Below are 13522 nucleotides of genomic sequence, written 5' to 3' on the forward strand. Positions count from 1 at the left end.
AATACCCCACTCAGACACATTATACTGACTCCGAGATGACCAGTCCTTGTTGTACCCATTAATGCCGAGTGCCAAGCAGGGACCAACAAGTACCATATTTTAACGTCTTTTGGTATCACGCGATCGGGGATCGAACCCGCGATCATCCGTTCTCCGGGCGGACGCTCTAACCACTACACCAAGTAGGCGGTCTGTATGTAGGTAAGTGAGTGTATGTAGGTATGTGGGTGTGTGTTGGTTGGTGGGTGTATGTAGGTAGGCCGTGTGCGTGTGCGCGCGTGCGTGTGTTTGCGTGTGTCTTTAGCTCGTGTTTGTCGTTAGCACGCGTACAAAGGAACGTGTCCATTGAGTTAAGAGAAGCAGTTCTGTACTAAATACACAGCATTCTCCTCTTACCAACCGAAAGTGACCTTTTATTTTCAAACGTGCCATTATAAATATTCCTTCAAATTCACGAATGATTTACATGGTATAATACTGATATCAAGTCCCATGTAAACCATTGTCAACCATCTGCCACAGGGACACGGCCCTGTCCCTCAGAATACAATATCATAAACCCTCATCCATCACAACAAAAGGACCCCCGCGACGTTTTGAAAGTCCCCCGTTTGAAGGTAGGACGCTTGCGTGCAGGCCCTTCATATTGACCTGGCACCAATGGCACCCTAGGGAGCTGCCGAGAAGGGTACAATGGACAGAGACACAAAGGCCACATCAGAGAGAGCTTAGCTTTGCTTGGTATATAATAAGATCCTACTCTATCTTTCCATTGTTCCTCCTATAATGGACGCGTCTTTCAGCAGGACGGTAATAACGGGCACTAATTATTCCTGCTTCCTATTTGTTCTCGGGGAATATTTGCATTGGCAGCGTTGTCAGTAAATATGGAATGATTTTTTTTTGCGAAAATTTCAATGTGCACTTGCGTAAGTTTAAAGTTTAAACATTAAGATTTTGTTAAGTATTTCACTCAAGCAAATCAATGCATCGCGTACAGTTGAAGATATAGTGTCAGGTAAAGAAACATTCACCAATGTTTGTTGGTGGGTAATAGAGAAAAAGTAGAATAGAGCAGAAATGACAATGTATTTTATACAGGTATCATATTTGTTTGTTTGTTTCTTACCTTAAATTTGCAGTTGTTCAGGTGGCAAGGTTTTGTTTAAGTTTGTAAGTGTTTGTTGTGTACTTTTGCACTGCAGTTTACATCGCATTTGAGGGTCTTCTTTCCATCTTTTCAGCAGATAACAAATGGAACATATTGTACTAGGAGGACCGTACTGGAAGAACTTCTATCAGGTGACACTTAAGTTGTACAAGGTAGGTAGGTAAGTATACAAGTTTATTATACAGCTATAGCAGGAGTGAGTGACTGAGTGAGTGGGTGGGTGGGTGGGTGGAGTTGGCGTATGGGTGCGTGCGTGCGTGCGTGCGTGCGTGAGTGATTGAGTGGACGGGTTGGCGTATGGCTGAGTGCGTGCGTGCGTGCGTGAGTGAGTGAGTGAGATATCACTGCGTGAGTGAGATATCACTGCGTGTCAGCTGCAAGATGCAGGGAGACATAAGATGATGCAGTTCCCTGCGTTTACCACGTTGGCGATGCAGGCCACTGCAGTGAGTGAGTGAGTGTGACTGCAGTGAGTGAGTGAGTGAGTGAGTGGTGAGTGAGTGAGTGAGTGGGTGGGTGGGTGTGGTGAGGTGAGTGTGGTGAGTGAGTGGAGTGAGTGAGGTGAGTGGTGAGTGGTGAGTGAGTGAGTGAGTGAGTGAGTGAGTGAGTGAGTGAGTGAGTGAGTGAGATATCACTACGTGTCAGCTGCAAGATGCAGGGAGACATAAGATGATGTTGTTCCCTGCGTATACCACGCTAGCGATCTTGGCGCTGCAGGCCAAGAGACCATACCATAAACCGGTATTCTAACAAATAGGTCTATCACATGTTTCTGGCTTTGACCAGAAGAGGTAAAAGAGGGTAAAAGTCATGTTCAAGAATGTTGCACTTCCATATGGCGTGGGTGCATGTGTGTAGCGGTGGCGCGCGTGCGTTGCTGCTTGTTAACTAGTCCAGAGAAAACCCTAATTTACTGAACTGACCAGCCTTTGATCTGTCTCCTGAAAGTTGGAGCTAACAGCCTAATAACAACAAAACCGTCTTTTACAGCGCCCTGTTATGACGTGACCGGGGTTCTCACCACCGCCAAGCTCAGCAACAGCACGTTGCTGGACGGGAAGAGGTAGTTTATGTTGACGGATGTCTGTAAAGCGTTTCATGAAGGCCAGCTGCAGTCTGGCCAAAGAGACTGACTGAATTTGAAGACTGCCTTGCCTGCAAGTGGTTCCCGTAAATTCTGTCATGTTCTCTCTGGCGAAGCAGCGAAGAGCGGGTGGGGGGAACAGTGTCCATGGAAACGCTTGCAACCAGACACACTAAAGCACAAGCGTTGAGAAATATTGTGTGAGTGAGTGAGTTATAATTTAACGTCACATCGGAAGTAGTTCAGCGTGACGAGAACAATTTTTGTCGAAAGTGGGCAATAAAACAACTGGAGAATCGCAGATTTGACTAAAAGCGTAAATGTCATCATAAACAAGCTACCACTATACAGAGCTATAAAATCTAAAATCAGTCTATAAATCCATGGGGACCGACGGTACCTTTGCTACCTGCCTGAACCAAAGCTGTATTTAAATCATTCCTTTGGTGGTTATTATTTGTGATTGTTGAAAAATTCTGCCAAACATTAAAAGATCACATATTCTACTGTTAAAACAATGACATATAGAAAAATATTTTGAATGACATACTTTTATATACCTAAGAAATATTGGAACCCGGGACGTTGGCAGATAGCTGTCAGCGCCCCACCCAAGTATTCACTGGCGCTCCGACCCACCTGTCCAAGTATTCACTGGCGCTCCGACCCACCTGTCCAAGTATTCACTGGCGCTCCGACCCACCTGTCCAAGTATTCACTGGCGCTCCGACCCACCTGTCCAAGTATTCACTGGCGCTCCGACCCACCTGTCCAAGTATTCACTGGCGCTCCGACCCACCTGTCCAAGTATTCACTGGCGCTCCGACCCACCTATTCACTGGCGCTGACCCACCTGTCCAAGTATTCACAGGCGCCCGACCCACCTGTCCAAGTATTCACAGGCGCTCCGACCCACCTGTCCAAGTATTCACAGGCGCTCCGACCCACCTGTCCAAGTATTCACTGGCGCTCCGACCCACCTGTCCAAGTATTCACTGGCGCTCCGACCCACCTGTCCAAGTATTCACAGGCGCTCCGACCCACCTGTCCAAGTATTCACAGGCGCTCCGACCCACCTGTCCAAGTATTCACAGGCGACCCACCTGTCCAAGTATTCCTGGACCCACCTGTCCAAGTATTCACAGGCGCTCCGACCCACCTGTCCAAGTATTCACAGGCGCTCCTGGACCCACCTGTCCAGTATTCACAGTATTCACAGGCGCTCCGACCCACCTGTCCAAGTATTCACTGGCGCTCCGACCCACCTGTCCAAGTATTCACTGGCGCTCCGACCTACCTGTCCAAGTATTCACAGGCGCTCCGACCCACCAGTACATGTATGCACAGGTTTACCTATTGAGATGGGCCGCTGGTATAATATTCCAAGGGACGAGAGAACGTGTCAACTATGCGCTTCTAAAAGCATCGCAGATGAATATCATTATATTTTTCATTGCAAGGCATTAGATTATTTGAGGAAACAATATTTACCCTCCCATCTAACCTCTTTCCCCAATGAAACAAAGTTCACGAAAATATTATCTTCAAAACCATCTCGAGACATAGTAAATCTATCAAAATATATCCTACATCTATCATCCCTTGTCAGAAACAATGTTGATATGTTGTTTACTGCCATCTTGAATTTTAATTTGCATATGTATATATGTTTACAAAATATGCTCTTGTACCACCAAGGTGGATTATGAGAATAAAAAGAATTGAATTGAGAATTGAATTGGCAGTCTGATCCACAGCCAATTTGTAAAACCGCCAAATTATTCTATTATATAACACGGAGAGCAAGTTTACGAGTCGTTAGTCAGGTGCCAGGGCGCTAAAAGACAACAATCACATATGCCGGTAGCCAGGGAGCGGAATATAATATATTTTGGGGAAAACATTTGTTAAAAAGAAACAGTTTATACACCTATGACATGAGATTTGAGAAGAAATTTCTTTTAACTAAAATATCTTTGTCTCGAGCAGCGGCAGAAACCATGCACTAAACGCCAAAAGAAACGTTACCCTCCTATCTTTATGAATTACTTAAAAGCTTAAAAGCCCAGACTGAAGCTGGTTTTATAGTGCTAGCCCACTGAGATACCATGCCGCAGTGAAGCAGGAATACCCCACTCAGACACAGTATACTGACTCCGAGCCGACCAGTCCTTGTTGTACCCATTAATGCCGAGCGCCAGGCAGGGACCAACAAGTACCATATTTTAACGTCTTTTGGTATGACGCGGTCGGGGATCGAATCCGCGACCTTCCGTTCTCCGGGCGGACGCTCTAACCACTACACCACGGAGGCGGTCAAAGATATGTTAGAAGGTATAAGTTTGCAACAAAGCTTAACAACACAGCTCTATGTACATGACAAATGCATTCATATTTAGGTAAAATGCATCTCTTTCAGAAGAGTTAAATTGTCCTATTTTCGACCATGCCGAAATAAACCAATAACAGTGCTTTAGATATCCAAAAGAAAGGTCGAAATAAAATTCTGCTTTGAGACGAAGATAAGCCATTTAAAGTCACCATTTTTCAACTATTAAAACAATAAATAATTGTTGTAGAGTGTAAAATTGTAAAAAGAATCATTCCTATGATTTCAGCCATTTAAAACATTTTCTGCTTATATCCATTAGTAAAAACAAGTAAAACGTGTCTTTGATACTGTGAAAAGGTGTTTAGGAACTTCTACAATGATCTTTATTAACATTCTTGCTTGCAAAGTAACACTTTTCTGTTTTCTGTTTACACATAGCAATATCAATCGTCCAAACGTAGCAATATTCAAGCAGTATTTTCATCCATTTCACGTGTAGAATGATTCTATAGGATATAAAGAGAGACTACAATGCATGATACGACACACAAGTACGAGAAATATGCCACGATTAACAGCTGAAGAGAGAGAAAGAGCATTTGGGCTGTTGCAGATGGGGTCGACATATAATGCTGTTGCCAACGCCCTCGGATACCACCGTATCACGGTTGTAAGACTTATTCAGCGATACAGACAGACTGGGGTCACCGTAGACAGACCAAGAAGTGGACGTCCACGCACCACAACGCCAGCTGAAGATATGTACCTCCGTCATCAAGGAAGGAGGGTAACGTTTCTTTTGGCGTTTAGTTTATTCGGTTGGAATATTAAATTATAAAATTAAGAAATATTAACACATGTGCAAATTTAGTGTTTGAGAACATACTAGCATATGTTTGTTGCTATATCTATATGAGTGATCTGTCCCCTATCAGAGTCTGGACCAGACAAACGAAATATACTGAGAGAAACAAATAAAGGAACGCAGCAAAATTCAAGTATTGCTATTTTCCAGTTTTCATCACCAGCTTTGAATAGCGCTGTGGGAGGAAATCTGAGAATAAATAAAGGAACACTGGTCCCTTAATTTGTTTCCCTCAGTATATATTCTGAACACGCTGTCAGAGAGCGATGATATTCAGTCAACACCATCTATGTATCAGAGGGCTGTGGGGTAGCCTCCTGGTTAAAGCTTTCGCTCGTTACGCCAAAGACCCGTTTTCGATTCCCTACATGAGTACCATGTCTGAAGTTCATTTCTGGTGTCAACCGCCGTGATATTGCCGGAATATTGTTAAACGTGGCGTAAAACCAAACTCACTCACTCACTATGAATCAAAGGGCGGTGAGGTAAACACCTGTTAGTAGTATATAACGTGTCGCCAGACGGTAGATTTGGTTGAGGGAGGTTGAGGGAAGGTAAGGACATGGATTGGCTGATGTAAGTCACGTGATCATAGCTGATAGGTAAATATAGACAGCACGTCACAGGTCAGGAAAGTTCAATGAAAGGTGTGGGTGTTTTAAGGCAGTCGTGCAGAAAACTCTTCATTAAGCGAGAAAAAAACAAACAAAAAAACAAAAAAAACAAAAGCAAAGTGTCCTGAATAGAGCTATGTATAAGCATGCTGCCCTGATTAGACAGACAGACAGTACCCGTCAGCCCGGTTTTGAATTGAGCGCGCTTGACAACTCACGTGACTCCGTCGTTTTAAATAGCCCGCGCTCGACAGAGCGTGCGACCTGTTTTGATGAATGCAGGGTGTGTGTGTTAAAAGTACATCGTATCACAATAGAGACGGGTTGTGTCAACATGGTTCGGAGATGGAATCTTCGAGTCATGTAAAATGTAGTTGAAAAACATTTCATACAGAACGCGTCCTGTACAAGTATAACACCATCAAAGTAATGGAAAGTTGGTGTAGGTTTATATGTTATTTCATACTAGTGTGTGTTGTTTTTTTCCATCCAAATATAGCGTGATGAGAAATAAATGATTTTGAGCCATGTACACTAATGGATACAGTTTTAGTTTTACTAGACAGCGAGATGTTTGAAATAAGAGGCTTGAAATACACATGGATGGAAGCATATCAATATCATATAGCACACGTATAATACCATGAAATTCACGTCATTTGGAGAGAGACGAAAGAAATAGAAATGTAGAATCAAGGAATCTGCTAATTGAAACAATAGTATTTGGTGGAGGCAAGGTGGAGGGAAATGTATTGGCTGATCCAAGTCACGTGATCACCGTCAAATAGCCCGCGCTGGGCAAAGCGTTGGACTATTGTTCACCCTTTGTAAAGAAGGCGCTGAATTATTCAGCCCTGTGCCGACTTGAAGCCGATGTTGAAACCGATGTTTAAACGTTATTTCACGCGAGCTTTTTTTCCCTTCCCCTGCAAATGTAAGCCTATGAAACAAATAAACTGTATTGTGTATATGAAACTATGTATCCAATTTTAGTTTTACTTCAGGACTGAATTTCAGGGCGTGTTGTTTAACGGTTTGAAATACATATGGATAACTACATATATCCATGTTAAATAGAACACCCCCACCCCCAACCCCCCAAAAAACACAACAACAACAAAACAAAACAAAACAAAAACAACAACAACAAAAAACAACAAAAAAACAACAACAAAAAACAACAACCAAAAAACCAAAACATACAAACAAAACAAACGATGAAACATGTAGCAGTGCGACAGCATGCAGCTAGGTTTGTTGGGAAAGAGACAGAATTTGCAATCTATAAGAAAATTTAGCGGTGAGCAACGTGTTTAACAATAATTACCCTTCATTCGAAGAGAGAACCTAGTTTAGGAATTTAGACGTTGGAAACATCATACAATAGGTTAGGTCTACTAATGCCTACAGTGAATAATGCCTACAGGGAATAATAGCTACAACGTTTGCAGTGACAGCGATACGCTTACCTGCACACAAGTAGATTGTTCCACTTAGTGTGCACTATTGCCTACAAAGGGATTAGGGGAGGCCAGCAAGGAGAGTAAAGAGTAAGATCAAGAGTATTAAATCGTTAGCTAGCTTATGTTTTGATAATTCCATACGCATTTAGTTCTCACACGAGAAGGAAATTGAAGAGTAAAGTAATTAATAGAGAGATTATTAAAGGGAGAAGGAAATGTATTGCTTTAAAATTGAAGAATAGAGTAATTAATTGAGAGATTATTAAAGGGAGAAGGAAATGTATTGCTTTAAAATGCTTGTGATACAAATCTTCATTGCAAATCATGGCAAATCCCAAGAAAGTCGGATACTTCACATCACAGAAAGGAGGACAGCAGGTACTCTTGGAGGGATACCGCTACAGACTCAACAACAGGCGACAGACGTGTGTACACTGGAAGTGTGTTCAAGGTGGCTGCTATGGCAAGTACGACAGTCGGACAGTTTGTTCGGAATCAGACCCCACACAACCACCCACAAGAAGACCAGGTAGCCCTGAAGATTGCCAGTTCCCTGAGGCAGCGGGTACAGACTGAGACGATGCCAGTTCAGGTGATCTACGATGAGGAGATTTCCCGACTTGACCGAGGTGAAGCAGCAACAGTCAAGTCGTTCTATTCTATGAAGAGTTGACTCTACAAGCAGAGACGGAAGATGATGCCGCCACTTCCCCAGACGCTCAGCGAGGTGAATCTACCCGACTTCTTCAAGGAGACTACAGATGGACTGCCCTTCCTCTGCATTGATGACGGTGATGATGACAAGATTCTCTGCTTCGCCACAAGTGACCGCCTGACCCTCCTGCAAGAAGTGGACACCCTCTACATGGACGGCACCTTCTACTCCTGTCCTCCTCTCTGGGATCAGCTGTACGTCATCCATGGCCTAGTCGGAGGGAAGATGACCCAGTTGGTCTTCTGTCTACTGCCGAATCGTCAACGCCGCACCTATGAACGCCCGCTACGTCTCCTGAACGACAAGATCCAGCAGACAACGGGATCGCCCCTTCAGCCTGATGTCATCCAGACGGATTTCGAAATCGCTGCCATCAACGCTGTTGAGACCGTCTTCCCCAACTGCGACGTCCGTGGATGCTATTTCCACTACAGCCAGGCTCTCTGGAGGAAAGTACAGCAGGATCCTGAGGTCCACAGATGGGTCCGACGAGCAGCAGCACTACCCCTCCTCCCAGTGGCCATGGTACAAAATGCCTGGATAGAGGTCATGAAAACCAAATGACTATGTTGATGAATGTGTGAAACTGTGTGTATACATGTAAATTACTTTTGGTTACCACAATGACTTTATTAATGAATGTGGTAGTTGACTGTGTAAAAGATGTATACATGTATATATAATCATGAATCAAATTAAGTTTTAATTACATTTTAATCCAAATAAATGATTATGTTTATTTATGTAAATTTATTTATCTCAAAACAAACTACTATGTGAAAGATATGAATAAAGTTTAAGAAAATTAAGAAAAATATGACAACAATGTGAAAGATATGTATATGAATGTACATATGTATATGAATGACCAAATAAAATGTCTCTCAACATAGAAAGTTACTGTTTTCTATATACTGTAGGCATTAGTGCACTTTGAAATAGGACCGTGCCACTTTATTGAAAGGTTGAAGGCAGGTGCAATCAGCAGCACTGGTGCGTAAAGTTGTTTATTTAACACTGTAGGCATTATTCACTGTAGGCATTAGTAGACTCCACCATACAATATAATGATAAATACATTTTACTTCAACCTAAATTAAGGATTATGCTCGGAAAATATAAGTGTAGGTGTTTGAAAAGTAACGAATCAGGTTAGACTTGTAGATGGCATCACATTGCAAGTAACGTAATCAGACTGAAAACCATAGTTCACGAAGTATACTCAGTACTCAAGGAGGACGACATGCATGACTGAACAGTCAATGCAACAGGCAGGTGTGTGTACCATTTGGTGTGTGAACTGAGGGCTGTGAAGGAAAAGGTTCAATGTCTTTTCCCGTGTGAGCATACATGGGTGGTCCCTATCCCAACCTATCAGTCATGTCTACAGTGAGATACACAGGCGCGTTGAATGGATAGTTACTATTTGTCAATCATTATTCGTAAAATATCCTATATAGACATCATCTGCACACCAGAGCGTTATTTTAGTTTCAACAACGAGCGAGAATTCATCAACTTTTACGTGACCAGTCTGAACATGGACTCAACAAACGCGTAAGTATACTTCTTAATTAGGTCTCACTATTTAATTTTTATAAATGAGAATGCTACAGCTAACAAATGTTTTGATTTCAATAAAAGGGTATATGTGAGTATAGTAATTATGAGTTTCATGACCAAGTTTATGAAATCATGTAGAAACAATTTTTGTATCTCTAGCGTGAATTGAAAGAAACGTTATGTCTTTCAGACAATTTACCTGTCCACAGTGCGGGAAAGGTTTTAATAAAAAAGATAACCTTTGCCGCCATGTGCGATCAGTTCACCGGGGAGAACGTTACGTGTGCTTTCCATGCACAAAATCTTTTGCTTCAAATCAAAAAAACTGAAGCAACACAAATGTGCCTTGTCGCAACAACGGCTATCGGAATATCGATGTAGCGTGAGTAGTGTTTATTATTTATGTGTAAGTTCTCGCTTCTGTCTGCTATAATATCATCAGATATATTTGATCATATGTAGAGATATTATCTTCCTATGTCTTTAACCGACTGTTTCATAAGGTGTATATTTTAAAGACGTGAGCAATGTTGTCTACAGTTTCAAATGTTACTTTGACATAGTATCGCAGTGGTTATCATCAGTAAAGTTAAATGTTACAGCGACATAGCGACAAACTTCCCCTATAATTCAGAGCATTTTGCTTAAAAATGTTACTTCTATATACAGAAATGCCCCGAGGTGTTCCCTTCTCCCCGTGAGCTGGGCGTGCATTTTCGGCGCGTTCATTCTTCCGGTGAGTTTATGTTCATCTCCGTCATTAATCTTGTCTATGTACTGCTTCCGTGTATTTTCGAGTGTGTTTTAGTTTAGTATGTACAGATAATGATGTATATTTACAGGCACAACTACACAAACAGATGTTCACGCACGCCCGTCTACCTCGAGAGGAGTGCCGGTTAGTGGGGGTAAGCTCTATTATATCTCTCCGTCACTTCATTCATCCATGTACGATGGTTAGTATTACCGAGGTTCGTACCACATAGGGTTTCAATGTGTGTGTGTGTGTGTGTGTGTGCGTGCGTGCGTGCGTGCGTGCGTGCGTGCGTGTGTGTGAGATGTGTTTGTAGATAGCAACGGCCGGGGAATGTTTTCAATAAATTGTTTTTGTATTTCAGACACAAGCCAGCCGACACCGTCCACCTCCTCGGGTCAGGCTGCAAGGGCGGGAAACTCTCGTGGTAGTGGAGGTAGATATTGAATAGTATTTTATATGCTAAGGGTTTTAGGTAGCCCTGAATTATGTATTAATTCAGTTCGTCATAGTGTTAATATGTATTCGCTTTGGAAGTATTATACCATGTGTTAGTCATGAGTTTTATTTGAAGCATAAGAGCTCGTAGTGAGTGAATGATGCTGTTATATGAGACTTAGTATTCATACATTGAATTTTTTCTCTATCACCAACTCCCTCGTCTTCCCGCGTCGCAGCATCGAATGGTTGTACCTGCCGGATATGTCATAGGCGTTTCGAGGATCGGTTGTCTCTCTACCGTCTTCAGATGATAGAGGGACACCGTATCCTACCATCGCAGTCCGACGGGAGTATGGATACCGATGCTGCTGCTGGCAGTGAGCTCCAACCACGCCCATGGGGAGAAGGTCCCGCCCCATGGGTAGACGAGAGCACTGGCGAGGTGACGGAGCCCGGACTCCAGGAAGCCTATGACCTGGACGCTCCGTTTATCCTCGCACGGGACCAACCCGGGGAGGTGTTTTCTATCTACAACCTCCCCATTAAAAACAACTTTTCCATAGGTGAGTTGATGGAACGCGCTAGGGATATCTATCAATCGTTAAATCATAGTTTTAGATTGAATCTAGCGTTTGGTGTCATCCTACGGCACGTGGAGACGGGACGCTATCGCTATTTCCATCCTTATGCTGTCGATCCTCTCTTTACTAGTCCTCTCTATATCACCGAGTTGGAGGATCTCGAACGGTTACACCAGAGACTGGAAAGCTTAGATGTCATGTCTTTACTCCTCAAACAACGCCCCGATACCAAATGGAAACCTGTTTTGAATACCAATGTGAATTTCTTTATTTACAGAACAAATTTTCCGCTCGGCCACCCTCCAGCCCCTCTCCCTGAATATATTAAAAATCATAAAGCCATCCATTCTTTAGATTATAACAAGAAGACTTAACAACTTTATAAGGATCACTTATGCGCTTTCCGGTGTTTGGCATTGCATCGAGATCCTACAAGTCGGGGTGCTTTAGAAAAGCCTACCAAAGCTCTTTACTATCAGTGGGTCGTGTACTGTCGGGACCATCATCTCCAGTCTTTCTATAAGATTGGTCCCGAAGAGTATAAAGGTCTCGACCCAACTCTCTTACCTCACTTTGAAACCTGTTTCCGTGTGAATGTGAGCGTGTTCACTCTTGACGTGACGGGAGTAGCTCAACTCGTGTATAAATCTCGAGGGTTGTATCAGGAACACATGCATTTAAATCAATTCGAAAATCATTTGTCCCTCATCACCGACATGACCATCTATTGTAAACGCTACCAGTGTCCCATGTGCGAACGTCTCTTCAGGCGTAAAAACAAATGCAACGAACACCAACGTCGTTGCACAGGTCAAACGACTTTGCGGTTCCCGGGTGGTTTCCACCACACCCCAAAGACCGTGTTTGACGAGGTGGAAGAGTTCGACTTTGTCGTCGAGGCTAGAGACAGATATTTTCCGTGGTTCGTGGTATTCGATTTTGAGTGTTTTTTGAAACCCATGAATACCGCAACCCCAAAACTGAGATGGACACAAGAACACCGCCCCATCTCAGTCAGCGTGTGTTCCAATGTGGAAGGGTTTACTTCACCACACTGCATCGTCGATTCCGATCCGGATCGATTGATTGCAGCCATGTTGGAATACATGACGGAAATAGGCAAAGCTGTAAACAAGCTAGCCAAAGCAAAATATATAAAGAGGTGTTAGAAACCTTGCGCGATATGATAAAGTCGTTGCCTGACAATGGTGGTGGTGGTGATGATGATGATGATGATGATGATGATGCTGATGATGATGATGATGATGACAACGCCATGGAGGGTGACAACCACCCCACCCAAGGTAAACCTACTCGCGCACATTCTACACCCGAGACTAAGTGGCGAAAGCATGTGAGCGATCACTGCGGGAAGCTTCTGGGATACTGTTCTCAAGTCCCCGTCCTCGGATTTAATTCAGCTCGTCACGACCTGAATATCATTAAGGAGAAACTTCCCAAACATCTCTCTCTCGACGACGAATCTCAGGCTTTCAACGTCAAGAAAAACAATGCTTATTTGTGTCAAAGTAATCAAAGTTTCAAATTTCTTGACGTCACGCAATATCTCTCCCCCGGAACGAGTTATTCTCAGTTTTTGAAAGCGTTTGGAGTGCAAAAGAAAATGGGATTTTCCCCGTACGAGTATCTTGACACCCCGGAAAAGCTAAACGAAACTCGACTTACCCCCTCTGGGTGAGGCGTGGTATTCCAGTCTCAAACAGAAGTCCGTCCTAGATGTCTGCTAGCCCTAATTCTAACTCCTAAAAAACATGTTGTTAGCAGAGCGTGGTTTCAATCCACGGTCCTCTGGGTTATGAGCCCAGTGCGCTTCCACTGTGCCAATCTGCTCTCCCTTCACCTACCTTTTGTTAGGACTTTTATACACCACATCAACCAATGACAACCAAAATTGATTTATTCTCAAATAGTCTCAAAT

General features: G+C 43.2%; 1 protein-coding gene across 1 annotated transcript; it reads left to right on the forward strand.

The window, feature by feature from the left end:
* Positions 1-1254: 1254 nt before the first annotated feature.
* LOC124253159 (extensin-2-like) lies at positions 1255-3615 on the forward strand. Its single transcript, XM_046686876.1, has 2 exons — positions 1255-1323; positions 2848-3615. Exons 1-2 carry the CDS (start codon positions 1255-1257, stop codon positions 3613-3615), a joined length of 837 nt encoding a protein of 278 aa, XP_046542832.1.
* The last annotated feature ends 9907 nt before the right edge of the window (positions 3616-13522 follow it).

This window comes from Haliotis rubra, unplaced genomic scaffold (assembly GCF_003918875.1).
Source record: "Haliotis rubra isolate DU_JTF1 unplaced genomic scaffold, ASM391887v1 Scf533, whole genome shotgun sequence".
Lineage (NCBI taxonomy): Eukaryota > Metazoa > Mollusca > Gastropoda > Lepetellida > Haliotidae > Haliotis > Haliotis rubra.